Here is an 18,492-nt window from a genome sequence, read left to right as displayed (position 1 = left end):
GAATGTATGCTATCAAATGTATATTTCATTAAATGTATAAAGAAGTATAACTTCTCAATATTTCATAATTTGGTACCTAGGTTGTCATATTTAGCCAATACCACATTTTTCCAGAATACCTTCTGACAGGGTAGTATTCAAACCCCACCAAAATTCTGATTATTTGTCATTAAATCAATTTTACTGAGTGCCCATTTTGTGCTACATAGTACTAGGCTCTAGGGATACAGTAAGGAACAGCACTGCCATGGTCTCTATTTGCATGGAAAACACTATCTGGTAGGTATAACAGATAAGTAAGTAAATACAATACAGTGTGATGATGTGTTCTATATTATGACAGAGAAAGTATGCATGATATGAGAACTCCTCGGGCAAAATACACAACCCAAACTTGAAAAGACAGAAAAACTCTTTTCAGAGAAAGTTGTGTCTGTGGAAAACCTTAAAGAGTGAGTAGGAGAAAACCAACAGAAGAGGACAGGGTAGAGGAAGGAGGGACTGGGGAAGAGGCCGGGGAATTCAAACTGGAGAGAACTACGTAGGCTAAGATCTGAGCACAGTTCCAAGGAAGAAGTGGCCTTGAGATGAATCTAGAAAAGCCAAGCCAAAGCCACATGACACAGTGTCATACAGTAAGCCATGTTAAGGTGTCTCGATACGGCCAGTCCTCACAGCGCACAGCTCTGACGTGCATACATTTCAGTTGCCAAGACTTTGTGAGACACCAGCCCCCCAAACATCACAGTTCAAATTCTAATTACCGCGTCACGGTCGTTAGCTGTGCAAACCATACAGTACAAACTTTGGTGCTAGCTCTTCAGGCCACAAATCACTATGTAGTGAGAAGAGAATGAAGCCAATCCACAGAGAGAAGCAGGAAAATCCAGGAGGGGAACAAACTATTGGCAGTATTCCAAACCCTGGTTCTATGTGTCTCTGAGGCCCAGCTACACTCCAGTTCTTTCTGCACTTACATAATCTTCCCATGATTCCCCTCTTTGCCAAACCTAGTGTGAGCTGAGTTTCTTTCATCTACCATCAAGAGTCCTGAGTAATGCCCAGGAGACAATGAAGAGTTTTAAGAAGATTTTAAGAATTTTTAAGAGTTTTAAGAAAAAGAGTAGTATCACCAGATGATCAGTAGACAGGCAGCAATATGGAGAATGGCCTAAACTGGAAACATGCAGGCTAATTAGAAAGCTGCTGAAGTAATTAATCTAGGAGAGTCTACAGATGGCCTGTACTAGGGAAGAGACTTAGAAATAAAAAGAAGCTGACTGTTTTGAGACATCTAGGAGGAAGAATTAAGGGGACTAAGTAGTTGATTAGATGCAAGGAGAAGGGAGAGATTAAAAATCAGTTCCCTTTGGACATGTTGAATTTCAGATATCTCAAGACATGTCAAGCAGAAATGTTCCATAACCAGCCAAATACTGGGTAGTTTAGATCTCTGCAGAGAATATGGGCCAAGGATAAAGGTTTGGAAATTACCAGCATAAAGATCACTGAAGTCATGGGAACGAATGACATGACCAGGGAAAAGCTGCAGAATGAAAAAAGAAGAGAACATAATACATTTAAGAAATAAGCAGAACAAGAGGAATCTGTAAAGGAATCTAATAATTAGAAGAGTTGAGAAGACAACCGGGGGTCAAGTCAAAACGGCTGTCAAGATAAAAAAAAGAAAGAAAACATTTCAACAGGGATGAAGTAGTTAACATGATCAAATAGTTGTAAAATAAAGTGAGACAGATTGAGAAGTGTCCATCAGTTTTAGCAACAAGAGAGCCACTGATGAACTAGGCAAAAGCAATTTTAGTAGAATGGTAAAGGACTGCAGTGGATTGAAGAGAGGTGGGGAAGTGGAACTGGTACATGTGGATAATTCTCTTTTTAAAGGAAAGAAGAGCTAAGGTGTTAGCTGGAGAGGGACCATGAGGAAAGGTGTTTAGAAAAACCTGATCATATTTAAATGCTAATAGGAGAGAAGGAGAAAAGAGAGGAAAAGGTAGGAGAGAAAAGATAACTTGAGAGAATTATTTTCTCCTAGAGAAGATAGGAGTAGTTGGGATTCAGAGCCAAAACAGAAGAAATAGTTATAACAGGAAGAGATATCTCCTCCCCAATACCAGAGAGAAAGAACAGATTGATGAGAATGGAGTCAAACCTGTAGATTTCAAAACAGGAATTTATGATGGCCTTTAGGTGAAACAGGAGATGCTGAGAGTAAAGGGTGAAGGTGGCATGAACGGAAAGCTCTAGAAGACTGGGGAAGTTCTGCAACAGCTGCTGGGAAGAAGTAAAGAGAAGGGTAACCTGGGGAACTGCCGAGCAGTACTGAGGCTGAAGAGTTAAATTTACAGGTGTGGGATCTTCTCTAGCAACATTCAGTAAACAGGATATAAACACTAAAAAAAACAAGCAGCATCACTGATCCAAGATTTGGAGTTTGTCAGGTGAGTGGAATGTAAGGAAAGAGAGCCAAAGATACTGGCAATAGAGTGGCTGAAGTGACGTGCAATGGAATCTAAGCTAGACTGACTCCGAACCACATAGGAAAGTAAGTGACAACAGAAGAGGGACAATGGATAGGAAGAAGGCAGAGGAATCGGGAGGCTGAGGAAAGCAGGCTTTTCCGAATGAGAGAAGTAGGCACTGGTCAGCAAGTGGGAGGTTTGATTTTTAAGATTTCACAGGTAAAACACTTTCTGGTGATAACCAGGGCCACCATAGGGTGGTCCAAGTGGGAGACCGTACAGGAGTCACCTCGAGATAGACTAGCATATTTGATGGGCTACTTGCCCAAACACTGAAGTCACCTAGAATGATGGCAGAATTTAAAATGGAGAGAAAGTTTATAAACCAGAAGCTTATAGTACAAGTGACCTGGAGATCAGTGAGAAAACAGATGGTATATGTTCCAAAGGAGTAAGAGACTTCTATTTCCTTGACAGAATAATTTGTACCAGACTTGCCTTCCTGCCATAAACAACTATAAAACTGAACAAAACATGTGCAGCAACTGCTTTTAGGCACTGGATAACAGGCAATATACAGCAACAGAATCTTTAAGAGAAGGGAAGCACACAAGTGAGTTCCACATTGATCCCAGTTCTTAGACTGGGGACAACTGCCCAAGTGCAGCATGGAATAGAAAAGGTTACAGAAGATATTGTGAAGATCTGGGATTTCAGAATTGGGGAATAAAGCACCAAGTAGTAAGAAGGTGAAGACAGATGATTAAAGATGCTTACGTATTATAGACAGTGACCAAGTAAGTGCAAAAGCTGTGAGACAAAGGCTGCACCACCCAACTACATGAAACTGCCTGGTCTCCAGGCTTCCAGGGCAATTCTATACTTGAGAAACATCCACTACATACCGATTATTAAATGCTCTCACTCAGCACTTAAAACATAAACATGATTACTATTCACTCAAAAAACTGCTATGGCTTAATGTTGCCGGCAGGATGAAACACAAACCCCTTAAACCTTTATGGTCCCTTTCAAGCTGACCCCAACCCACCTTTCTACTCTTATTTCTTCTCATTCCTTTATACAAAGCTTCACTCCAACCAATACCATAATTGACATCAAGTTTTAAAGAAACATTAAGTCTGGAAACTAACTCAATAGGTTATACAGGTATTCACAGAGGAAATTATGAAATTCATGTCCATAGCCACTTACTGAAAATCATTTTGAGCCAGAGAGATATGACTCAGAATTCAGAATTTTTAGGATTCTTGAACAGTTTTATAGCATGTATTTCATAAATAACATAATGTAATATGTTAATGAGGCCTGATACAGTACTCCATAATCAGATATTAATATTTCTGCAGCAAAACATATAAACAATAAATAAATAAATAAGTCAGAAATAAATACTATAAATAGTCTCAAGTCTATTGAGGTCAGGTTTTGTTATTAAATGCCAAACTTATGCGAAAAGTTACTTCTTCAGAGTTTTTTGGATCTCAGAATTACAGATTAGGAATTGTAGACCTATGCTTAGACTGAATGACAATAAACACTACATGCAATATGTATACTGCTATAACTAGGGCAAGCAATAACTAAGGCATCATTTAAGAAGGAAATCTATAGCATTAAATGCATTAATCCTGTTGTTCTCAACGAAGGGTGATCGCACTGCCCAGGGGACATGTGGCAGTATATGGAGACATTTTGATAGTCACAACTGCAGGGAGAGGGAGAAGGGGACTGTGGTACTTACATCACATGACTAGAGGCTAGGGCTCTGCTAAATATTTTACAGTGTACAGGACAGCCCCCCACAGCAAAGAATTATCTGACCCAAATTATCAACAGTGTTGAGGCTGAGAAACCTCGCATTAATCAGAGACAAAGAAATGCTGAAAACCATCAAGCTAAGCATTCAGAAGGCTGGGGGGAAAAATGCAAATCCAAACACATTAAAAGGAAGGAAACACTAAAGAGAAGAACAGAAATCAATAATGTAGACAATAATGATACGACAAAAAAGAAAATTAAGCTGATTCTTTGGAAAAACTAATAAAATAAGCAAATCTCTAACTGGATACTACTGAAAGTTTTAGGGCACCAATAATTACTCTAAAAGCCAATAATTAAGAGAAAAGTGTAAGTATTTAACCCACTTTTCCAATTTGAGATGTACTTCATTGTAACTAAATACACCTAATGGAGGATGGAGTAAAGCAATTTTACACACACATACACGAATTTTTTTTTAATTATTATTTATGTATTTATCTATTTTTGGCTGTGTTGGGTCTTCGTTTCTGTGCAAGGGCTTTCTCCAGTTGCGGCAAGCAGGGGCCACTCTTCATCACGGTGCGCGGACCTCTCACTATCGCGGCCTCTCTTGTTGCGGAGCACGGGCTCCAGACGCACAGGCTCAGTAGTTGTGGCTCACGGGCCTAGTTGCTCCATGGCATGTGGGATCTTCCCAGGCCAGGGCTCGAACCCGTGTCCCCTGCATTAGCAGGCAGATTCTCAACCACTGCACCACCAGGGAAGCCCCACACAAGAATTTAAACTAAAAACTACAGAAGGAATGGAAGAATACAAAATCATCATGTTGCATCCTATAATGAAGTAACTGATTCAGGGAGTAAATAAACGGTGAAGCCAAAGAGAAAGTTTGTTGGGCAGTTGTCACCACCTGAATCCACAAAGTGAGGCAACTCCATCTAATGTGGAGTTATCCTCTGATGTGATGTAATAGGATGTACACAGCATCAGTGAAGTACTCTTGCACCAAATAAATAAATAAATAAAAACAAATCTAAATCTAACTGAGCCTATAAACCTAACTCCCTGTCTACAAAAAATATAAAGGTGCAGGTGAGAGTAAAAACAGAAGACACCACAAGGAAACTATCAGCAAAACCCAAGGTGTGAACAAATGACTCAGTTTCTTCAACAACTCAATAGCAAGGAGGAAAAAAAGAGCGGGTGAGGAGGAATGTTCTAGATTAGGGTTGACAAACTATGGCTTATGGATAGCCCTCAAGCTAAGAAAGATTTTTACATTTTTAAAGGGCTCTTTTAAAAAATAATATGGGGGCCTTCCCTAGTGGCGCAGTGGTTAAGAATCCGCCCACTAACGCAGGGGACACGGGTTCGAGCCCTGGTCCGGGAAGATTCCACATGCCATGGAGCAACTAAGCCTGTGAGCCACAACTACTGAAGCCCGCGCTCTAGAGCCTGTGCTCTGCAACAAGAGAAGCCACCGCAGTGAGAAGGCCACACACCACAATGAAGAGTAGCCCACTCTTGCTGCAACTAGAGAAACCCCATGCGCAGCAATGAAGACCCAACACAGCCAAAAATAAATAAATAAGTTTTAAAAATAATAATATGGGACAGAGACCTGATGTAGCCCGTAAAGCCGAAAATATTTATTCTCTGACACTTTACGGAAAAAGTTTGCCAACTCCTGTTCTAGATTATGAGACATTTACAAAAGTTTAAGAAATGCATCAACTACATACAATGAGTGGACCTAGCTTAGATTCTGATTAGAACAAATGCACTACACATTTTTTTTTATAATTTTTTTTTTATTTTTATTTATTTTTGGCTGCGTTGGGTCTTTGTTGCTACGTGGGCTTTCTCAAGTTGCAGCAAGCGGGGGCTACTCTTCATTGCGGTGCGTGGGCTTCTCATTGCGGTGGCTTCTCTTGTTGCGGAGCACGGGCTCTAGGTGCGCGGGCTCCAGTAGTTGTGGCTCGTGGGCTCTATAACGCGGCTCAGTAGTTGTGGCGCATGGGCTTAGCTGCTCCGCAGCATGTGGAATCTTCCTGGACCAGGGCTTGAACCCGTGTCCCCTGCATTGGCAGGCGGATTCTTAACCACTGCGCCACCAGGGAAGCCCCTACAAATTTTTATATAATTAGGAAAATTTGATTATGGACTGGTTATTAGAAGACATTAAGAATTATTGTTAATTTTGTAAGGTTATGGTTTTGTGTAGAATAATTTACTTTTTAAGGGAGGAAGGTTAGACTTTTTTAAAACATTGATGGTTACTGAAGCTGAGTGATGGGTGCTTAGAGGTTCCTTGCACTCTCTTTTTTCTATATATGCTTGGAAATTTTCAAAACCAAAAGTTAAAAAGACAAGGTTTTAGCAAAACAGATAAGGAAATAAAAAAAAAAAGAGGATACAAATATACAATACAGAATGAAAAAGAAATAATCATAGCTATAACTGAAATGAAGAGTAAGACTATAAAAACTATATGTATGCTCATAAATTAGATAAGCTATATGACATAAATTTTTAGAAAAAGACAAAAATGCCAAAACTTAGGAAGTTAAGAACTTGAATAGACCAATTATCATTAGAGGAATTAAAATATAATCAGAGACCTGACTATTAAAAAAAAGACCCCTGGCCCAAATGGTTTTACCAAACTTTCATAAAACAGATAATCTCTACTTTATACAGACTGCTTTCAGGGGGAAAAAAATGAGAAAAAGCTGCTAATTTTAAAGGATTAATATAATTTTAACTCCCCAGCCTGATAAAGATAATATAAGCAAATCATTAGGTCTATTTTACTTATGAATATAGATATGAAGTACTAAGTAAAATATTAGTTAACTAAAACTAGCAGTATATCATAAAATAAAGAATAATACCATAAGAAAGGCATATTTTTTAAACAGTTCAATATCTTTAAATCTACACCATCATGAACTAAAGGAGAAAAAAAAAAATCAAAACAATGAGGCCTCTTGACCTAACTACTAGTTTACAGGGAACACAGAGGGAAAAGAACATGCCCCAAAACAGTACAGGGATGCAATCAGCAAAAGCCAGACTGTGGAAAACTCTACAGAACAAATGGCCAGTTTCCTCAACAAATAAATTACAAGGTTAAAAAAAGGGATGGGGAAGGGAAGGCAACATTCAGATTAAAAGATCATATTTGTATCTTATTTAATTAACTGTGAAAAGCTGTTTATGAGTAAGATTCATTACAGATGGAGTAATGGATAGACAGACACACAATAAAGCATATAAAAATACAGTAAAATGTTTGAAAGCAAACTTATGGTGACCAAAAGGGAAACACGGGCGGAAGGATAACTCAGGAGCTTGGGATGAACATACACACAGTACTGTATATAAGATAGATAACCAACAAGGACCTACTGTATAGCACAGGGAACTCTACTCAATATTCTGTGATAACCTATATGAGAAAAGGATCTAAAAAAGAATGAATATATGTATATGTATAACTGAATCACTTTGCTGTACACCTGAAACTAGCACAACACTGTGAATCAACTATGCTCCAATAAAAAAAAATATGTAAAATGTTAATGTAAAATCGAGCAAAACATAATTGGTCATTTACCATAAATTTCAACATTGCTACATGTTTAAAACTGTTCATCATAAAATGTTGGAGGGTAAAGCTCTAACAAATTCAGGGAAATCTGAACACTGAATAGATATTTAAGGATGCTAAGAAATTAGTTTTTTTTTTAATGTGAAATGGTATTGTGGTTACGTAGAAAAAAAGCTCCCATCTATTAGAGATACATACTGAAATGTTTAATGTTTGCTGATAAAATATGTCATGTGGGATTTCCTTCAAAATAATTGGGGGAGGGGTTGATACTGGACTTTGAGCTGATCATTTTTGAAGCTGGGTGATAGGTATTTACAGGTTTCATTGTACTATTCTATTTTTATTTTGTGTTTTAAGTTTTCCATAATAAAGTTTTTAAATGAAAAAAAAGCTATTAAAAGGACATCAGGGGCTTCCCTGGTGGCGCAGTGGTTGAGAGTCCGCCTGCCGATGCAGGGGACGCGAGTTCGTGCCCCGGTCCGTGAAGATCCCACATGCCGCGGAGCTGCTGGCTCCGTGAGTCATGGCCGCTGAGCCTGCGCGTCCGGAGCCTGTGCTCCGCAACGGGAGAGGCCACAACAGAGAGAGGCCCGCGTACAGCAAAACAAAAAAAAAAAAAAAAAAAAAAAAAAGGACATCAGAGCAGATCTGAATGAATGGAGAAAGATTATGTTCATGGATGAAACCATTAAATACAGTTAACTCATCAATTCTATTGATAGAATATTTAATTGACAAATTAAATAAAAACTGTGCAAATTCTTTGCCCTCCTCACATCAAAAGCAGGAGCCTAATTTCTTTCCCCTGGAATAGAGGCTGGCCTTAATAACTCACTCCTAACCAAAAGAATGTGGCAGAAGTGAAGCTGCCTAACTGCCAACCTTCCAAGGATAGGTCATAAAAAAGATACAGCTTCCACCAGAATCTCTTTCTCAGGATACTCACCCTTGTAACCCAGCACCAGGCTGGGAAAAAAGCCACACGTGAAGGCCATATGTACATGTTCCGGCCTACAACCCAGCTGTATATAAAAACACACTACAAAACTATAATACTGTCATTAAAAAAAAATTTGGTACTGTTGTAGAAAGAGAAAAATAGACAAAAGAAACAGAACATAACAGTGAAAGACTCACTTAGTTTGGAAACAAAAACATTGTAGAGTCTGACTGTCTGGGTTCTAATCCTGGCTATGACACAATGCAAATTACTTAATCTCTCTGACTCTTGCTTGGGCCTCTATAATATGGGGTAATAATAATAACACCTAACTCATAGGGTTGTTATGATGATTAAATAAGTTCATAAAAGTACTTGGAAAAGCCTGTCTTAATACTAAGTTAAGGGACTTCCCTGGTGGCAGTGTGGTTAAGAATCCACATGTCAGTGCAGGGGACATGGGTTGGAGCCCTGGTCTGGGAAGATCCCACATGCCACAGAGCAACATAAGGCCATGAGCCACAACTACTGAGCCTGCGCTCTAGAGCCCATGAGGCACAACTATTGAGCCCAGGTACCACAACTACTGAAGCCCATGTGCCTAGAGCCAGTGCTCTGCAACAAGAGAAGCCACTGCAATGAGAAGCCCGCGCACCACAATGAAGAGTAGCCCCAGCTCACTGAAACCAGAGAAAGCCTGCGCACAGCAACAAAGACCCAACACAGCCAAAAGAATAAACAAATAAATAATTTTTTTTAAATACTAAGTTAAGTGTATGTAAGCCAGTTGTGGTAATCTGAAAAGTAATAAAGAAAATAATACTAAAACATATTAAGCAGGCTCCATATATAGAAGAAGGCTATATATACAGAAAAAAATCGCAATTTATAAAATAAAATTACAAACTGCAGGTAAAAGTGACTAGAATGTTAACAACAGTAGTCAACTCTGAATGGTAAATTTATGAGTGATTTTTAACGTCGTCTTTATATTTCTATTTTCTGACTTCTTTACAGTTTATATGAGTCAATGTTATTTAGAAAGTTATCAATAATAAGTATTTTTTCTTAACAATGTCTTTTTAATGTAATTTTAAAAGTCTGGGCTTCTAAATCTGAACGATCTACATTAGAATCCCATTTTGCTACTATCTATGAGCCTGAGAAAGTTATTGAACAACTCTAGGCTTCAGTTTGCTTATTTGTAAAATGGGGCTAATCAAGGACCTGCAAATTAAAACTACAATGAGCTACCACTATATACTCACTAAAATGGCTAAACTAAACCTATAAACCATATCAGACAGAACTGTAAAACATTTTTGGCAAGAGTAAAATTGGTATAACCACTTTGGAAAACTGTCTGGCAGTATCTACTTAAGTTAAACAAATGTATATACTATGATTAAGCATTTTCATTTATGGGTATATAAACCCAAAAGAAATAAGTACATATGTCTATCAAAAGAAATATATATTAGAATATTCACAGCAGCATTATTCATAATAGTCAAAGACTGTAAACAATTCGAATGCCTTTCAAAAGAATGGACAAAGTGTGGCATAGTCTCAATGGAATACGACACAATAACAAAAAAGAATAACTACTGATATATGCAACAATATGGATAAATCTCAAAAGGAGAGTTGAGAAAAAGGAACCAGATACAAGACCATATGATTCCATTAATATGAAGTTCAAAAACAACAAAACTGATACATGACAAGGAGAAAGTTATTGACAAGGGAGCCTACTAAGTTGCTAAAAATGTTTTACATCTTGATCTGAGTGGTGGTTACATGGGGAGCTATATTTTAAAATTCACAGAACTATACAATTACATATGTGTTATACACTTTTCTGTAAGTTATATCTCATAAAAACAGTCAGAGGCTAGTAACAGTACCTACTTCACAGTGTTGTGAGGATAAATAAGACAAAAATAACTGCTAACATTTAATAAGAGCACATGTGCTGAGCACCATTCTAAGCACTTTCCATGTGTTAACCCACTTCACTCATCAAAGTAACCGTATAATGTAGGTACTAGTATTATGCCCATTTTACAGATTATGGGACTGGGACAGATAAAAATTAGATTACTTATCCAAAGTCATATAACTAGTTAAAGGAGGAGTCAGAATAAAATTCTTACAATCAAGCTTCAGATTCAAAACTTTCAACCACATCAATAAATTGCCTCAATAATAAATGAAGGGGACCTCCCTGGTGGCAAAGTGGATAAGACTCCATGCTCCCAGTGCAGGGGGCCCAGGTTCAATCCCTGGTCAGGGAACTATATCCCACATGCATGCCACAACTAAGGAACTGGTGAGCTGCAACTAAGGAGCCCACCTGCCACAACTAAGACCTGGCGCAGCCAAAAATAAATAAATATATTTTTTAGAAACCTCAATTACAGTTAAACGCTAGGAAAAAATCTATACAAATAATAATAATAATAAATGAAAACTCTTAACACAATACCTGAGCCAAACAAAGTACTCACAAAGTGTTATCTATTATAACTATTACCATTATTATTAGGATTAACTTAAAATGTTCCTAATTATAATATTCAAATATTCAATCCTATGACTGGCCAACAAATCTATATGTAATTGTATCTATGCTCTTAATTTATCCCAACAATACTGCAAAGGTGATATCATAATTTGAAATATATAAAGTATGTTACTCTATTCTTCCCATAAATCAGTTACAATGGTCCAAAGGTTATATCCATTTATCTTTCCACAGATAAGATTCATAATTTTAATGCATATTGAAAGAAAATTTTATATGCTAAATAACACCTTGAGAGCTCTTTAGGAGTTAAAGTTTCAAGGCAACTAGAGAAAAAATTAATTTCAAAAAGAGTATTAGTCCGGGACTTCCCTGGTGGTGCAGTGATTAAGAATCCACCTGCCAATGCAGGGGACATGGGTTCGAACCCTGCTCCAGGAAGATCCCACATGCTGCAGAGCAACTAAGCCCATGCGCCACAACTACTGAAACCTGCACACTCTAGGGCCCACCTGCTGCAACTACTGAGCCCACACGCTGCAACTACTGAAGTCCACGTGCCTAGAGCCCGAGCTCCGCAACAAGAGAAGCCACCGCAATGAGAAGCCTGCGCACTGCAACTAAGAGTAGCCCCTGCTCACCGCAACTAGAGAAAGACTGTGCAGCAATGAAGACCCAACACAGCCAAAAAAAAAAGAGTATTAGTCTAAGTTTAACCATACTAACCAGGGGAGTTTTTGTTTGGTTGGGTTTTTTTGTGTGGTTTTTGTTTGGGTTTTGTTGTTGTTTTGTTGTTGTGTGTGTGTGTGTGTGTGTGTGTGTGGATTTTGTGGGTTTTTTTGGAGGGGTTTTTTTTTGGCTCTACCAGGTGGCTTGTGGTATTTTTTTTTAACTTTTTATTTTATATTGGTGTATAGTTGATTAACAATGTTGTGATAGTTTCAGGTGTACAGCAAAGTGATTCAGTTATACATATACATGTATCCACTCTTTTTCATATTCTTTCCCCATTTAGGTTGTTACATAGTATTGAGCAGAGTTCCCTGTGCTATACAGAAGGTCCCTGTTGGTTATCCATTTTAAATGTTGCAGTGGATCTTAATTCCCTGACCAAGGATCGAACACAGGCCCCCAGCAGTGGAAGCACGGAGTCCTAACCACTGGACTGCCAGGGAATTCCCAAACGGGAGATTTTAAACTGAAAATTTCTTTTAAAGTTATTTCTAAAACTTAACTGGTGAAATGCCTGTACAGAAATCATTTGTTGAACATATGTATAAAGCATATCTTCTCATTTTTTTCTAGTTCCATAGTTATGCCCCCAATGTTTTCTGCATTATATACACATACATATATATTTTTAAATTTCTGAATAGATGTGCCATGTATGCGAAAACAATTTCATTCATAAATCCAACCACTCAGAGATAACACTTATGTGTTATTTCCTTCTTTCTTTGCATAACACAAATACAGGGTACAGAGATCAGATGTTATACAGACCTGATGCTATCCTATGACTCCTTAAAAACATAGAACACTGGATGCTATGATTAAGTTGGAAATCTAGTTAAACCTGCTCCTACATAGTTGCCCTACTTTAGAGACCTAAACTGACCTGACTCCCAAAGAAGACAAGTAAGAATCCCTGGACAAAACTTAATAATCGTATAAAGTTTACATGTTTTTCAGACTAAACCTGTTAATCTGGCTTGAAATACCTTCCAGATGACAAAGCAAGTAAGTACTTAATATTTTCCACTCTCTTAAGGATTCCACTTCTTCCATACTCTTACAATCAAACATCTTGCCATGACAATCAAAGTACATTTTCCAGTAATATCAATCGCTGTTTAAACCTAATATTATATAAACCCAGAGTCAACTAATAAGAAAGCAAAGAGGCCAGGGAAGAAACCCAACTTCAACACAGTCACAGGAAACGGTTATCTTAGAGCAAAATTAAACTACCAAATTTCTTGTGAATGCTTCCCCGTTCCTATCCTTGGGGATTAACTACTTCCAGATAAAGAGTAAGGATGGCTGCACGCTCGAAACATCAGAGGAAACAGCATGCACATGCTGTCGCTGACAACTGTCTCAGATTTCTTTCCACCGAATGCAAATCTGAAGATAATTCTAAAGGAACATTTCTCCACTACTTCCTATGTCATCGTTACCGTTTCTAGAAAATCTACCAGTTTATTTCAGGGGCAGAACCTTCCGTTTTCAAAATGTCAATTAAATTTACCAATTTTACTTTTCAGTCTTCCCTTTAAAACTATTCTAGAGATGATGGTACTATTTTGCTTTCTGACTTGGGTTCAGAAAATCTTTACGACCTTGCACTGTAATCAACAACACTGCGGGAAAAGCCGTGATCGACTGTGATCTATATTGTGGGTGGCCGTGCGCGCGCGCGGTGAGAGCTAGGGGAGTGCGTCTAAACCTGCGACTGCGACAGGACCTTGCACCCTCCTCTATCAGCTGACCGTAACGCCCGGACAGATTTCATCCTGAAAAGCATCGTTGATGGAGGCCCAGGTTTTAAAAAATGGGTGAAAACAAGGCACGAATGGGGTCCGGGTGGCTGAGGAGGCGAGGCCTTGGGAGAGGGGGTACTCGAGCCCAACCCCGCCCGCACTTCCGGGCTCCGGCGCCCAGCCCGGCTTCCCCGAGCCGCTCTCCCCTGAGGCCCCGCAGGCGGCCCCACGTCCCGCAGCTGCGCAGCCCGACGTTCTCCGCGCAGCGATGCAACGCGGCCTGCGTCCGCAGTTTCGGAGGAGAGCTGCCATCTGCCCCCCACCCGGCTGGCTCGGCGCCGCCGCGTTACCTGTTGAGGAGCAGGGAGGCGGCGCTGAGGAAGAGCAGCAGGGAGCAGAACATCGGGTACTGGCGACAGATCTCGCGTCCTACGTCCAGCCGCAGACGCTGCTTCAGCTTCTCTCCCAACGTCCGCACCCAGGGCGCCATCTCCGTCGGCGTGGCTGAAGCTGCACTACAGACTGAGGCTGAGGTCGAGGCGACCCCCCATCAACCTCCCGCGTCTCCGCCCCCGGGCCGGGCAGCGGACCCAGACCGCCGGCGACCGGCGGACGGTCCGCCGGCTGCAGCTGCCCAAAGCCCCGCCCACGGGCTCCGCCGCGCGTGCGCGGCCGCGCCCCCATCCGCCTGGGGTTCAGCCGTACGACGTGTCCGCCGGTCACGTCACCCCGCGCAAGGCCTGTCGGTCCCTTTGCTCAGCCCCCGCGTAGGAGCCACGCGCCGGCCTCTGGTGGAGGGCCCAGTTCCCCAGCTACCGGCCCTTTTCGGAAGTCGGGGGGAAGTTGCAGCACCCAGTAACCGCCTGTATTGCGGAGGAAAGACAGAAGGTTGTGCCCGAGCACAGGAGAAACTGCAGCCGCCCGCAGCCGTCGGGCCCTGCCTGCGGGACTCCCTGAGCTCGCTGGCCGCTGGGGACTGTAGTCTTTGTGACGCGTCCCCCAGCACTCTCCACGCCTCCACTCCGTAAGCTCAGCTCTACGTGGGGACAGGTCCAAGGTTTGCATGACGCCCAAATGGGAGGAGGGGGGACACCTCTCAGTCCTTAGTTTGCACGGGCCGCGCGTGGGTGAGTAAAACAACCCTGGAACACGGAAGAGTCCAACCCACCGGGACGCCAGCCCTGCGAGAAAGCATCTTTTACGTGCTCACGGGCGAGGCAGACCTCAGTTCACTACAGCCCCGCGGGCCCAACCAGAACCCAGGCGTTTGGGTGAGGCAGCTTGAAAGGTTAGGTTGCATACCTCTTGTAGAGTGTCCTGCGGCTTTCGCGTTACTAAGGCATCACATTTCTAAATTTTAATTTCCGTATTCTCCGCTGCTTTGACAGATGCAGGAAGACAGTATCGTAATAATAAGTAAAATTTACTTAGGCGGCGCGCTAAGCACTTTCATTTAACCTTCACACATTCACCTCCGGATAGAGGTACTCTGGTTTTTCCTATTTTACAGCTAGATTACTGACATTACTGAGCGGGAGAGGAACTTGCTCAGAATCATACTGCTAGCGAACCCTGGGTTGGAAGCCATTCTAACCCCAGAGCCGGTTCTCATGCTGTATGTCTTTTCTCTTTCTTAGTATCTTACCCTCCAAAGTGCGGAGACAGGTTCAGAAATGATTTTCTAAAAACATAAAAACCATGGTGTATGGACAGTTTAATGACTATTTTCCCATGTTATTATTCCGAATACATGGATCATCTTTATGCATTATTTTCCTTCAGAATGTACCATCCTTTATTATTGCCATTTAATTTCATTGATATTATGATTATTCCCACCCTTGATCACAAATTATACACATTTCTAATAACTTCTTTAGGATCAACATCAGTACAATTGCTGGATCAAAGAGTAAGAACATGATACATACTGTCAAATTTCTTCCTAGAATGGTTAGCCAGTTCCACAATGGTATAAAAGTATCAATTTCACTGATCCTCATCGTTAGGTATTGTTTAAACTAACATCGCAAATATATTGTAGGATTACTCTGTAACAACATCATTGGAAAGCTTAGGGCTTTTTTTTTTTTTTTGAGGTACATAAACGTTTGTTTCACTTTTTCAACTTTTTTTTTTTTTAGTGCCTTTGAACTACGTATAACCCCTCGTTTATATGAACATTCTAGGGCTAAACTGAAGTATAAATAAAAGGTGTATGTTGAATTAATCTACATGCATCAAGTGCCTACTGTGGACTTGATTGAGTACTTTATAATTGGGTAAGTTACTTTATTAAACTTGTTGGGAAGGTACATTGCCAATCTTTTTCTGTTTAAAAATTTTGCTTCTTGGGCTTCCCTGGTGGCGCAGTGGTTGAGAGTCCGCATGCCGATGCAGGGGACACGGGTTCGTGCCCCAGTCGGGGAAGATCCCACATGCCGCGGAGCGGCTGGGCCCGTGAGCCATGGCCGCTGAGCCTGCGCGTCCGGAGCCTGTGCTCCACAATGGGAGAGGCCACAACAGTGAGAGGCCCGCGTACTGCAAAAAAAAAAAAAAAAAAAATTTGCTTCTTTATAGGCTCATTCTGAAATTCCCGTTCAACTTTTCACTGAGAGCCAGTACATTTTAATGATAAAATGTTTTCTGTTCTTTCATATTAGACATCTTTACAACATCCAACTAAAACTCCTTTCCCATATGATTTTCTTTGAAGGGGCAATTAGAATAAGCTAACTAGACAATAGTCCAATTTAAATTTTCATATTGCTCTTATGCTCAGAAAAGGAAAAAATAAACTTATGCTATAAGAAAATTTTACAAAATCCCCACCTAAAAGAAGAAAAAAATTCCTATTGATCCAACTTCATCTAATGAAATAAAATTTTTACTCCATCAAATGTTTTCTCTTTAAACTTATGGTCTGGTACCCACATCAGAACTCATACACAGAGCTTGAATTTTTTTTTCCAACTTTTTATTAAAAGATACGAACTTCCTAGTGGGGATATGAGATATCCGTAATGAATCCTGGTTCTGAAATCAGCTTCACCTTCTACTGGCAAATTCTTTGAGCAAGGTTAACTTGATATATCTCAAACCTGGAATCCTCAACTCTAAACAGTTACCTTCCTCAGAAGTTTTAAGGAAGATTAAATTGGGTGGAAAGTGCCTATTAAATGTCTTTGTACAATGCCTAATACAAAAAGTTTTATTTTATGGATTTATAAACATGACAAAAAAAGTCAAGTCAATTAGCTTTATTTGGACTTCAACAACGTAAAATGACAATGACATGAAACCAAAGCTATGAGATACCTTACAGGAAACTGAGGTCCAAAGCGGTTTTTTTTTTCCAAAGCGGTTTTTATTGCCTGCCCTCAAGTGTTAGACCTGCACTGTGCAATACTGCAGCCACTAGCCAGTATCTGGCTATTGAGCACTTGAAATGTGGCTAGTTTGAACTGACATGTGTTATTAGTGTAAAACACACCATCAGATTTTGAAAGCTTAGCATGAAAACAAGAATATAAAGTATCTAAACTTTTAAAAGCTGATTACATGTTAAACGGTATTTTGGAAATAATGGGCTAAAAATTAATCTCTTGTGTTTCTTATTTTTGTAATGTGGCAACTAGAAAAATTTGAATTACATACGTGGATTGTGCTATATTTCTACTAGACGGTGCTGCTCCAGACTAGTGTTAGCTGTGGAGGGGCCAGTACAACTTAATGTGTAGACTTTTTATAAATGCCACAATTATCACATATGCTAGGGGAACATTTGCAGACTACAAAAAGTAAAAAATAGTTGATAACGCATTCATCTAAAGGGCTCATAAACACCAAACTACAATATCTCCATTATTTTAATGAATATTTATTAGCAAATAAGTATAAGGCACTGTACTAAATGCGGTGGTAGAACCAATGATTTAGGTGTTTTCTGACCTCCAAAGGCTTACAATCTAGTGAAGGAGACATGTCACACATGAAAAATAATGTGTCACACATGAAAAATAATATCACACAGGACATATTTATATATAGTCTGTAATAATAGAAGTCTTTTTTAATGACAGGTGAGGGGAAAGGGAAATTTTCAGCTGGTGAGGATCAGGAAAGTCCTCTGGGAAGACAATAATTTGAGCAGACTAGGATTTATCTCTTTGCTTTCACCTAATAATTTTCAGCAGTTATGCAGCACTAGGCAAAGTATTTTAAATGCTTCTACCTGATTAAACCTGATTCCCCCAACCCACTAACAAACTGCATAAATTGCTTTTTACATTGGTACAGGAATCTGAAAAGATGGCGTTGACTACCTGAATCCCAGTGATTGGGCCTACTTAACGCTGAGGACCCTGAATGTACACCAGGCTTTAACTGTCAAGGGCCAATGTTTGTGTGGCATATGTGTCAGGAAAAGGATAGAGGCATACTTACCCACTACCCCTTGGAGCCATTCAGTCCCTCCCTCTCACAGCTGCCTCCTGTAATATGGAGTATGCTTTCCTGTCACAGGTTTGGCATTTCCGAACCCCAGTTCCTCCGCCCCCCCCCACACCCTCCGCCCCCGAGTCTCAAAGCATCAAGGTTCTTGTTTTACCTTTTGTGGCATTTGTAATGTTACTTTTACAGTCTTAATTTTACATTTCATA

At 40.1% G+C, this 18,492-nt stretch overlaps 1 protein-coding gene across 5 annotated transcripts in view; it reads right to left on the bottom strand.

The window, feature by feature from the left end:
* The window catches only part of SNX14 (sorting nexin 14), a 68,244-nt gene extending 53,762 nt beyond the window's left edge, over positions 1-14,482 (bottom strand). For all 5 annotated transcript variants that reach the window (XM_024733708.1, XM_024733713.1, XM_024733709.1 and 2 more), the window contains exon 1: positions 14,182-14,482. In XM_024733708.1, the coding sequence (XP_024589476.1) occupies positions 14,182-14,321 (140 nt within the window). In that variant the 5' untranslated portion in view covers positions 14,322-14,482. The remainder of the gene's footprint in view (positions 1-14,181) is intronic.
* Between the last annotated feature and the right edge of the window lie 4,010 nt (positions 14,483-18,492).

The sequence above is a fragment of the Neophocaena asiaeorientalis genome, unplaced genomic scaffold (assembly GCF_003031525.2).
Source record: "Neophocaena asiaeorientalis asiaeorientalis breed wild unplaced genomic scaffold, Neophocaena_asiaeorientalis_V1.1 scaffold248, whole genome shotgun sequence".
NCBI lineage: Eukaryota > Metazoa > Chordata > Mammalia > Artiodactyla > Phocoenidae > Neophocaena > Neophocaena asiaeorientalis.
Note: the sequence above shows the minus strand (reverse complement) of the source record. Positions and strands in the feature narration are given on the sequence as shown.